The sequence below is a fragment of the Octopus bimaculoides genome, chromosome 28 (genome assembly GCF_001194135.2).
Source record: "Octopus bimaculoides isolate UCB-OBI-ISO-001 chromosome 28, ASM119413v2, whole genome shotgun sequence".
Lineage (NCBI taxonomy): Eukaryota > Metazoa > Mollusca > Cephalopoda > Octopoda > Octopodidae > Octopus > Octopus bimaculoides.
Window position 1 is genome coordinate 16,945,873 of NC_069008.1, and position 12,639 is coordinate 16,958,511.

Below are 12,639 nucleotides of genomic sequence, written 5' to 3' on the forward strand. Positions count from 1 at the left end.
TGTCTTCGTGGAGGGCAGTGGCGGACGGAAAACAAGACAGGAAAACGAAATGGTGAAATAAACAAACAAAAGGCTGTAGAGCCAGACGTGAAGTGTGTATGTCTTGAACCCTGTACATACACACCATACATCTATGCACGCTCATACGCACTTACATACATACATACATACATACATACACATGCACACACACTCACACATGGACTCTCTCTCTCTCTCTCTCTCTCTATTCCTCTCATGTATGCTTTGGCTGTCTGTCTGCCTGTCTATTTGTCTGTCTGTCTCTCTTTCTCTCATGTATGCTTTGTCTTTCTGTCTATCTGTCTGTCTCGCTCGTGTGTCTGTCTGTCTGTCTGTCTGTCTGTCTGTCTGTCTATTTGTCTTTCTGTCTGTCTGCCTCCCTCTCTCTCTCTCTCTCTTTCTCTCTCCCTCCCTCTCTCTCTTTCTCTCTCATGCATGCTTTCTCTGTCTGTCAGAAAGTGTTCCGATTCCAGAGCTAGGAGCTCCAAAATAGACTGGTAATGCCAGTGGTGTGAAAATGAACACCCAGTGCTACTCTGTTGGCCTTAGGGAGGGCATCCAGCCATAGATACCTTGACAAAATAGCCACCGGAGCTCGGCACAGCCCCGCAGCTTTCCAGCTCCCTGTCTAACCCGTCCTACATGGGTCAGCATGGAAAGCAGAGGTTAAACGATGACGATGATGATGATGGAACAACTAAAACACCTTTCATGCTTTCAAGTCGCCAAATATTTGAACAACGAACACACAACATGCTCCAGTCCAAACCATAACAAAAATGAAATTAAAAAAAGGCATCGGGGGTGGGGACCGAGACATACCCCTGCACTCAGAGAACACAAAGATGAAACAAGACATGCAAATCTGCACCTGTAAGTATTTAGGCAGTGTGTTACCATATCTGAGGACCCCCAATAATTACAGGTATAAACCTGAACTTGTAATCTGCAGATTGAGTAACTTGCAGATTTCTCAATAGTTCAGCGTAGACAATGGATGAATGGGGTGGTGAAGGAAAGAAAGAAAGGAAGAAAGAAGGAAAGAAAGGAAGGAAAGAGGGGATAGAATGAAAGAAAGAGAGAAAGAGGGGATAGAATGAAAGAAATAAAGAAAGAAGGAAAGAAGGAAAGAGGGATAGAATGAATGAAAAAAAGAAAGAAAGAAAAGAAAGAAACAAAGAAAGAAAGAGAGAAAGAATGAAAGAAAGAAAGAAAGAAGGGATAGAATGAAAGAAAGAAAGAAAGAAAGGAAGAAAGAAAGAAAGAATGAAAGAAAGGGAGGAAGGAAGAAAGAAGGGATAGAAAAAAGAAAGAAAGAGAGAGAGAGACAAAGAAAGAAAAAGAGAAAGAAAAAGAGAAAGAAAGAGAGACAAAGAAAGAAAGAAAGAGGGGACAAAATGAAAGAAAGAAAGAAAGAGGGGACAGAGAAGACAAAGACAAAACATTTTAAAAAAAGAAAGAAAGAGAAATGTGAAAGAGTGAAAGAGTGAATATATAAAAAGAAAGAGTGGGGGAGAGTAAGAGGGAGTGAAAGAGAGAAGGTTATGACGTTTACGACACCCTCTTCTACAGACTGTGAAAGGCCAGGGAGGAGATGATTGACAGCTTCCTTGACTCCGCCTCCCCCTATATATTGCAGTGTATTTGGCGCAAGTCGTGATTTCTTCGCTCACAGGTGTTTGTGTTGGACGTGCCGTGTACGGTGTCTTGTGAATTATCTCGCTAGTCTAAGCAAGATTCTAACTGAACTGGAGATTAACCATACCATTTTACCATATTCTCTGTTAATATTTCCTGATTCTGTGCCTTCAATTTTAAACTGGAATTCGTACATCTCACACACATAGATATTCGTACCACGCACTTACATTATTATTTTCCCGGCAAACACGGGCAAGAAGATAATTAATTTATTAATTTCTTTATACGAATAATTTAATATTTTTTTAAAAAAATTACCCTACAATTACCTACCTCTGCTGTGTACCCGTATTCTTCTCGTATTTAGCCCTTTTATCTGTGAGAACCCCAACACAAAATTATCTCCACACAATTATCTTATACTCGCACACATTTACGTATTTAAACCATGGAATTGATCAAAGACTTGTTCGAACTGTCTCCCTGTAAAATAAACAATACAGACGATTACATGTACTACTATGATCCGATCAGCATCTTATCGCAAGATCCCATCATTTGGTCGGAAGAAAACCTGCCAAAATTTATGTGGAAGCCGGCCGAATGGCCAGAAATCGACATCCCCGACTGGGGAAATAAAAGGATTATGTCTGAAGACACAGTGCCGGATGATAACTTTCCTTCTAAATGCCCTGAACTGTTGAGCCAGGACGAATTATGGTCCCCTCGTGCGAGCCCTTTCTCGTCGCCCAAATCGTCAGGTTCGCCTTCGATGTCCCCATCGAGGTTTAGCCATGACGAAGAGTCGATGAACTTGGCTTCGTTCATGGTCGAATCCAGTTATGGTCACGTCGAGGTCATGGATACAGAAATACAAGCTGTTGATGTTGATGATGATGATGGCGAAGTGAATGTGTGTTCAAGTCCCGCCGTGTCCCGGATTGTAGTGGAGGATCATCCCTATCATCAAACTGAAAAGAAACAAAGCAGCGGCGGAGCCGGCGGTGCTGCCGGCCGTCGTCGGCAACAAGAAACCGCCTCCGTCTCCAAAAAGGCCGTTCGTAACCGAAAACACAAGGGCAAACCGGGTCGGCCCCGAAAGACTGCGAATGTGAAAAGCAAAAAGGTTAACGAAAAGGAAAAATTAATATCACCGAAAACGATTAAAAAGAGAAAAGGTTAGCTTTTACATGAATTACTTGCATTACACGTTTCACTACAAATAACCGGCGTAACTCCACTTTAGTGCCTCAGTGATTGGCATTCCTCGTAACTTTTTGAAAAATGTATATTTGTGAAAGATTTTGCAGAGATACCGCTGTCGAGAATGTAGGTAACGATTATGTTGGTTGAATATGGGGAGGGAAATATTTCTCCAAAAGGGGGTTTAAACCGGTGTTGTCTTCATATTTGGCTTCTTTACCACTGATTTCTTCGTTTAACTTGTTTTCTATTTCGTTAGTTACCATAATGTATTGCTTCCGAAACGATATCTCTGCAAAATTTCATTAGAAGAAACATGCATTTATGAAGAAACCATCGTGGAGCACTAATTTGTAGGTATGCCTACATGTCTCTTAAACATACGTATTTTTCTTTGGTAATGGTTTAAATTTCTGAAGTAAGCTTTAAAAATTATTTGTAAACTTGTAATTTATTGAGTCAAAGTTTAAGACTTCGTTACCTTCTCATTTATATATATATATATATGCGCATACAATTACACAATATTTTACCGGCGTTTCAGCAAACCATCTGGCAAAAATGCTGCAGAATGTACAAGCTTTTTGTTGCCCGGCTTTAATTAAAACACTTAATTTATTACAACTTCTTATTTCTTCTAATTAGAGTAACAGCTGCTAATTAACGCTAGTTTCCGTAATTAGCTGCCTTTATTTTTACTCCACCTTTTCTTGTCTACAAATGATTTTTCCTCGAAAAACGTTTTGGGTTTATTGCTTTTCTAAAGGGTTATTATATATCTGGGTCTCGTATTTCCTAACGTGGTCTGGTCTTCCTTATTTAGACTGATATACGTTTATAAGGGTGTGTTGCTTGCTAGTATTTCTAACAGACCGGGCGACTACACTTTTTTTTTTTTGCCGTTAATTCGGGTCAAGATTCAAATTTATTCTTTCACTCCGGTACCATAGTGTGTGTGTGTGTGTATGTCTGTATATGTATCTGTTTAAGTAGACATGCTTATTTATATAGCTGTCGCCGGCCAATCCTTTAAGTTCCCATACATATCTATGTAACATGTGTGCGGGAAGGGGGTAGACTCCCCCGGATTCAAACATATTCTGGACTGGTCGTTATACATTCAGCCCTAGGTCTCCTCTTTCTCTATCTCGCTTTCCTTTTGAACTTTGACCGCTAATTGGGGTACTTGGTCATGATAAAATTCTTGTTACCGGTTTAAAAATTTTTTTTCTCTTCGTCTCTCTCTCTGTTCGTGCTAATTGCGGCGAGTGAGAAGGCCGATGACGTCATATGGCGCTAAATCTGTCTTCTTGCCCGCCAACACCCAGTTATTAGCACTGCTACCATTCACCACTAATGGTAGTAGTAATAGTAGTAGTAGCAGTGGTAATACTACTAGTATCTGCTGAATGTGGTGGTGGTAGTAGTTGTATCATTACTGCTACTACCCTTTTTTCCCCCCACTGCAACATTCCTTTTGTCGCCAACACCGACGTCCCCCTCTTCTATGATGTGGGGGGGGTGATTTTGTGATATGGGTTTTTTGGCTTTTTTTAATGCTGTGTCGGTACCAGGATTTTTTTATATTTCATACCATTATCATATATCTCCGCCGTCTCTACCACCACTTACAACGTTGAAGTGAATGATAGTTGTGATGTTAGGGGAGGGTGGTGGTGGCACTTGTGTGTCCCGGTTTCCTTGTAAAAGAAAGAAAGAGGGGAGAAAAAAAAGCCAACTTAATAGACAAGACCGGAAGAAATGGTGTTTTTGTGGCGGGAAATAAAGGTTTCTGTGTGCGTTGGCGGTGGGAAAGAGGGAGGGAGAGAGGAGACGGTGAAAGGCAAGGCTTGTCTTAACTGAGCTGGGACGAAACGCACACATACCGAGATATGTATATATATATATATACATACACGCACACACAATGTACGGATGTATACACTAAGGCGGCGGCTGGAAAATCGTTGCTTCGCCGGATAAAAATGCTTCACAGCATTTCTTCCGGCTGTTTTACATTCTAAGTTCTAACAACGTCGGGGTCGACTTTGCCATTTCGTCCTTTTCTGGCCCCACCTTTCCATCAAAAATTACTGGTAAATAGGAAACGTACAGATACATGTGAATAAATATATATATATACACACACACACTAGCTTAGGCGGCTTTACATTTATGAATGCGTGTGTGTGTATAAGTATATACATGAATGTATGCACACAAAGCTGTCCAAATATGCTCCCATACACCGGAATCTGTGTATATGTATATATTATCTATATATTATATATACACATACATGCACATATGTCCATATATATAGTGTCTGTTTGCCCCTCGCCATTGCTCGACAACTGGTCTTGGTTTGTTCCACATACATAAACCGATAAAATAAATGTGCCAGGTTTTAAAAAAAAAGCTACTAGCGTCGATTTGTTCCATCAAAGTTCTTTAAAGGTGATGCTCCAACGTGTCCGCTGTCCACTAACTAAAACAAGTGGAAGACTTGTATAGCCTCTCGAAACCTCTCTCTCACACACACACACACACACACACGTCTAATCCGGTGCATTCAAACATGTAAGCCGGTCATTCAGCCTAACATACACACGTACCACATCCGGCTACATGCCAGCTCAACATATGACGCAGCCGGTTTTATATACTGGCATGTACCACAGCTGGTTATATATGAATAAAGATTATATGTATATATATACACAAAAAGATTATATGTATATATACACACACACACAGCATTCGGCTTCGTATCCACACATATACACACAGCCGGCTAAATATCCAGCTAGCGACGTATTCACACGTACACATACATACACACAGCGATCAACGTATACATACATGCATACACACAGCTAGCAACGTATTTCACACACAGCTAGCAACGTATTTCACACATACAAACTAGCAACGTATTCACACAGCCGGCCAAATATCCATACACACACACACACACAGCTGCATCTACATATCCGCAGCCGGCTACGTATCCACGCACACGCTGCCGGCTAAATACCCATACACACACATCATAAGCAGCCAGTTATATATATACATACACTGCAGTCGGCTATGCACAGCCGGTTACTTATTCACATGTCTATGCGACCGGTCTTATTGTTTTAAACATTAATAGCTGTAGTAGTAGTAGTAGTAATAGTGGTCACTCAACTCAATTGCGCAGTATTCGGTAGCTCACGTAGACCACCTCATATTAGTCGTTTTGTAGTGGTGTATGTATATAATGAAATTCTTAATAGCCGTCTGTACGTGTTGGCTGTGTCCCTCCATCACCACACACGCCTTCTTTTTGCTTTAAAATCACTTTGTCCCAGTTTGTTCGCCCATGTTTGGGGCAGATCGATAAGAAATCGATGCTTGCCTTATATAATGTATGACTATTAATTGGTAGAACTGTAAATGGCATAGCTACGGTTTCGTGTCCTATCACCCGTTATCTTTCCCTCGACATTTCGTGGGAAAATCCGAATTTTCTTTTAACTGAATTGTGCACTACGGCCAAGCTACAGCATTGCCTTGGGCTGTGTCTCAGTTAAATGAATTGCTGCTCGTATTAATTTCATTATTTAAAACGAACCACCTCAAACGTAAATCTGCAGAGTTTCATTTAACCATAGGTAAATGCGTTTTCCTGAATGATATAAGGAAAGTCGTAGTGGGGTACCAATCGGGTATACAGACAATTTAATGTGTATGTGTGTATGATATTGTACTTTGTGATGATGGCAGGTCCCATGTAAAAAAGTTAAAGGAATTTTATATCTACGAGGCTTTCTCTATTCGAACAGTATTAATAAAAGTTGGAACGAGTTCCACTAGAAGCCGGTTCCTGTATCTCTGTTTCTCCTATCTTCCTGTCTCCCTATCTTTCTTTGTGGGTGATATATATGTTTGTATGTATGTATATGTTGGCAAGGGCGTGAGAAGTTTTCTGCCCAGCCACATGGTTCCGGGTTCAGTCCCACTGCATGGCAACTTCACCAAGTTTGCCTACTAAGCTCTGGGCCAACCAAAAACTGAGTTGATTTGGTAGACGGAAACCGAAAGAAGCTCATCGTATGTGTCTATATTCCACCACCACTTGACGTGTGGTGTTGGTATGTTGACGTCCCCGTAGTGTCGCAGTCCTGCAAAAGTGACTGCTAGAATGATTTAAGTACTTGGGCAAATTCTCTTGGCGTACTGTTCTTCAAAGTGGCGTTCCAGTTTGGCCGCAGTCGGACTGACACGAACAGAAGATACAAGTGACTGTTCTTGAATGAGAAAATGTAACCCTCCTCCATCGCCCCAATCCACCGGGATTTTTTTAAATGAAATAACGGAAAATGATGTCGTGATTATCAACATTTTTAATCTCTTCTTCTCCGCCTCCGACCGGAAAACAAAACTTACTTGCTTGCACGTTTTCTTTTTTGTGTTTCCGATGGTGTTTGGGGGACTTGTAGTGACAGGTTTTCCCAAATTCCTATCGTTTATGAAGTTTCTACGTGCAATGTCCTTTGCATTAATCTGCAATAACGTTTTTGTTTTACCTCCTCTTCTATTGCAGCTCGTCAAACTGGGATTTTACGCCGAGCAACGAAAGTTACTCAAGCTCTCCTTGTCGAGGTGTCCACCACCTCAAATGCGCCACTAACACCGCCAATAACACCACCATCTCCACAATCTTCGTTATCATCATCGTCGTCATTTTCATTGATATCTTCATCGCCATCACCTTCATCCGACAACAGCAGCATTGTGTCGGTGGCTGCGACCACGACCATGGGTGGTTCGGGTACGAAGCATTCTCGGTTCTCAGACGAGAGACTTCTCAGTGAAAAGACTAAGAGGCGCAAGTGTATGTCTCATAGCGAAAAGGCTGTCCACAATGAGTTGGAGAGGCGGCGTCGGGCTCAGATGAGCGAGCTTTTAAGCGAGCTTCGAGTTGTTGTCGATGCTGTGAAGGATGACCCGAAGGCATCTCAGAAAAGGATAGTGGACGAGGCTCTTCTGTGTATAGAACGAGCTCTTCGGGAGGAGAAGCAGATGAAAGCTCGAATGGAATTGGTGAAGAAGGACAACGAATTCCTGAAGGCTAAGTTACGGGAATTGTCATCGGAATGGCACGACTTGCATGGAAGTAAGTAGAACCTATTTTAAGGGGTGTTTTTTTTATGTGAGGAAAATGTTTGGGGAACTGCAGTTGTGGTACGATTGCCTGGTTGAGTCAGGGTGGACACTGGAGTATATGTTGGATGCTTGTGCCTAAGTAGAAATAGGGGTTTGTCTTGTCATTACTTGGTCAGCTGGTGAAGTCATGGGGCTCTCTCCTATATTTAAGCAATTTCATAAATATGACCCTATTTTTTGCCCTCATTACCTCGAAGCTTGCTTTTTTTTTTTGCTTCCTACGTCACTAAGTACGTTGGCTGTTTATTTAATGCATGCTTGTGATCCTTATAGTCAGGGAAAGACTCTTAAGAGGTTTTGCTAAAATAATGCAGATTCTCTTCACGAATTTTAAAGGCGTCTTGACTCTTGCACCTTTTTTTCTGGCTACCTTTAATCATTCTTTTGTTTTGATGAAAGGCTACAATCCGAAACGTTGAGTCTTGGCCTTCCCTGCCGTTAAACACTTGCAAATATTTGTCTCATTTGTTTTGTCTTGCAAGTTACTTGGCAACCTCACTGGTGCCGGTGCCAATGCAAAGAGCATCCGGTACATTTCAAAGTCGATGGCATTGAGGGGGAGGGGGATATCAAGCCATAATAAAATAATCGTGTCAAAGCAGATATATCGGGGCTTGATGCGGTTCGCACTGGTTCGTTGGATCCTGTTAAAACCGTCCAATCCATCCATGCCAGCACGGAAGACTGATATTATGTGGAGTAGACCACGTATAGAACCTGGGCAATGGGTCAGGTGAATAGACATGATTATTATAATCAAAATCAGGCAGTGTATACTTGTTTTTCCCTAGGTTGGACTGTTCGCGAGGTTTTGGGCTCAGTTCGGGGACAAAGGTACAGTAGACGGCAATCAACTGTGGATATTGTGTGCTTGGCGACGTGAGTAGGTAAAGATAAGTGTGTGTGTGTGTATGTATATATATGTATTCACATACATGCATGCTGTTTTGCAACTGCGTAATTATGGTATGTCAATCGCACACACAGCGTGCTCATGTGTCTAGTATATTTTCTGTAGTTAGCTAAATGTCACTGTACATACACAATCTATTAACTGTGTGTATATACGTGCGAGTTGCTTACTACGCAATTTGTGTTTATGTACGCCATTAGTGACTGCGTACTTGTGTATGAAGCGTAGATGGGGGGTATGCTAATAGTGCCTAGGTACATATATGGGTATACACTTATCTTATAGTGTTGGGGTGGGTGTTATTTAATACGGGTGTAAATGTGTGTACATAATTGTCTTTTCTTTATCGTCAAAACGTTTAAAACTTAGTGGGCGTATTGGTTTTGGTCACTCAACCAGCTAGAAATAACAGCCAGATATCCCCTCATCGCATGGTTATTTGTCTTGGAAAGGGACTTGCTTATTCATGGGTACCCCCTAAAAGGTACTCGCTTGCACGCATTTGTGTGTATGTATATACATGCGTACATGTATATATATATGTGTATGCAAGTGTGTTTTATTATATGAAGGGTTAAATTTGCAAGTCGTACAAAGATGAATCCTTGTTATTCTGTATCAGAACGGTTTGGTGTAGACGCACTTGGGACTTGGCTGTTATTTCTTCCATTTGAAGCAACCACATAAGGGTTTCGTGTTTGTGGGCGTGTATCGTTTTAACACTACTACGCATTTAATGTGTGTGTGTGTGTGTGTGTATATATATATATATATATATATACACGTGCACTTTAGCGTGCCCTATTTCTACAATTCCGTGTGTAGTACATTGTCCTCCAGTGTGTGAGTACGTGTGTACTGGTAGTGATTAAAATTGCGTGGATGCGAGTGCGCGCGTGTTCGGTTCTACCAATCAGTGTAGGAAAAGTGCGTTATCTTTTGTCTGGATGTGTGTGTGACAATGTAGAGGCCTCTATATATGGGGGGGGGCTTGTGCGTGTTTAAGTGTGTGAACGTGTTGCGCTATATAATGTGTATTAGTTTATATCTTAAGATGTGTGTGTGTACGTACATGTGTATGTATATATTGTATAGTTATGTAAATTTATTTGTGTAGATATAGATTTCTCTGTGTCTCTCTATCTCCCGCCTCTTCTAGGTAGCTCCTGTGGCGGGAAATTATCAGCCAATCACAGTTCAGCATTTTCTCTTTGTTGTCGCCGACATTCTTAGTCTCTCTCTCTCTCTCTCTTTCGCCGTTTCTTTCTCGTTAATGTCTCCCCCTCTAGTCTTTCCCTTTATCTCACTTACCCCGTCTCTGAATAACTTATCTTATCTCTCTCTGTCTTAATCTCTCTTTTTCACTCTATATCTTTGTTTACCCCTCACGTCTCTCTTATCTCTTTGTTCCCCCCCTCATCTTCTCTCCCTCTCGCTTCTTTGTTCCTTTCTTCCTCCTCGTCTCTTCTAACTCTTTGCTTGGTCTCGTTGTCTTGTCTCCTCGAATTTTCTCTAATTTCTTGTTTCCCGTCTTCCATGGCCTGAAGTCTCTTCTCACTCCCTCTCTCATGATCTATTGGCTCTTCTTCTCTCCGTCTCTTCCACCCTCTCTCTCTCATGATCTATTGGCTCTTCTTCTCTCCGTCTCTTCCACCCTCTCTCTCTCATGATCTATTGGCTCTTCTTCTCTCCGTCTCTTCCACCCTCTCTCTCCCTACATTGTCTTTCCTCTCCTACACGTCTCACTGCTTCTCCTTCTTGGTCTCTTTACCATTCATACCTTTCTCTCTTACTCGCTTTCCTACACTCTCTTTCTCTCCGTCTCTCTTTCCCCCTCTCATCTTTCTGACCTTTCTCGTAGTTTCACTTTATATTCTTCGCTTCTCTCTTACCCCTTTCTCCTCTCTTTCATATCTCTATCTCTCACTCAGCCTCCCCCTTCTTGTTCTCTACACTCTTTCTCTCTGTCCTTATCTCTCCTATATATCTTCGCCTTTTCTTTCATTTCCTCTTGGTGGCCTTCCCATTCTAGTCTGTCTTCCCCACCCTCAGATTATATACCTCTACGTCCTACTAACCGACCTCGCTATACATATAGTGTACAAAACACCCAAAGACACCTACATACAGGCAGTTTTATATATATATGAGTATGTATGCATGTAATTCTGTGTGTGTGTATCGACATCTTCGCGTACAAGCACGCATACACACATATATGGGCGTGCAAGAGAGTAATGTGTGTGTGTGTGTGTGTTAATGTCAAATGTTGGTAACGTCACGACGTACGTATACAAGCTGCATACGTATATAAAAGTATTTATATATATATATATATATATATATATATATATATGAATGGCGTGTGTGGTCTATATATATGTCAGACGTTACACCATAACTGCTGTCTATACGTGTGAGATATTTAGTGATTGGCATATGTTTTATAGCGTCCGTGTATATATATATATATATATATACATACATGCTTTATCTTGTTTTATATATATATACACACACACTAAGTATATAGAATATTAGATTTCATCTGTGTGTGTGTATAATCTTGTTTTGTCTTATGTGTTTGCGAGTCTCTCTAACTTGTGTGTGTGTGTGTGTGTGTGATGGTGCAATTGTATGCTAGGTTTACGGTATCTTCTAGTATATCTTATAAATTGGTGTGGTATGACTCATGGCCTCTCTGTGTGCGTGCGGTTTCTTCATTCTTTGCGTTCGTGTGGCCTGTACTTACAAGTAGCATGTGTGAACGTACGACTCTCTCGCATCTGTTGCTTGCCAACAAATATCGTTTTTCAACTCTGACCCCTGCTGTCTTAGCCTTTGACCTGACCAGTCTTTTTCCCCTTTATCCTTTAACCATCACTTCTTATCGGCCTCTGTGCTATCCCTCTTTTGTCACTCTCTTCCTTTCTCTCTATTCTCATTGTTTTATTTCCGTTGTAGTGTGAATGGGACGGTCGGCGTTGTGTATAGCCCCGGCTGGGTTCAACACTACTAAACTGGTGACCCCTTTGCTTCCTGCATGAAGTGTAAGGGTTGTTTAGAACAATAGACGGATGCTGGGTGAATGGGGGGAGGCGAGGACGGCAGGAGGGATAAAAAAACTTGGCCTTGTTTGTTGCTTGGCTCCACCATTTAAGTTCCGTTTCTGTTGACTTGTCGCTCCCCCTATTCAATCTATCATCCTTGATTCCACCTCACCCTCAGCGTCACAGACTGACTGAGGAGCACAATACTCCAGTCGTGGCTATCCCACCTCAATTTTTTTTCATTTATAGTGTATAGGTTCTGGCTTCTTCCTTCGTAGACGGACCCCCCCCCCATCAATTGGCGTTCCAATTACGACTAATTTCAGTCCCCAGATCTGACCTGCATTCCAGCAATGTCTTTTGTTGTTTAATAACCCTAGTTCGGTCTGATCCAGCAACCCCTATAAGAATAGATAGATATTCCAGCTATTCTTTCATTGTCACAGTGTACCTAGGACTGCATTTTTGTGTGTCCCGTCCTTGTTGGTTTACTCTGCTCTGTCCTAGTCCTGCAGTTTTCACATTGGACATTCCAAAACTTATTTGTTTGTAAACTAGAGATCGTTAGAATAGGATTGGCTGGAACTCGGTCGAAGT

At 41.5% G+C, this 12,639-nt stretch overlaps 1 protein-coding gene across 1 annotated transcript in view; it reads left to right on the forward strand.

Annotated features, from left to right (window-relative positions):
- The first annotated feature begins 1,670 nt into the window (after positions 1 to 1,670).
- LOC106881876 (uncharacterized) overlaps positions 1,671 to 12,639 on the forward strand; it is a 13,683-nt gene continuing 2,714 nt past the window's right edge. The window contains exons 1-2 of the mRNA XM_014932394.2: positions 1,671 to 2,840; positions 7,457 to 8,029. Coding sequence (XP_014787880.1) covers positions 2,111 to 2,840; positions 7,457 to 8,029 — 1,303 coding nt within the window. The 5' untranslated portion in view covers positions 1,671 to 2,110. The remainder of the gene's footprint in view (positions 2,841 to 7,456; positions 8,030 to 12,639) is intronic.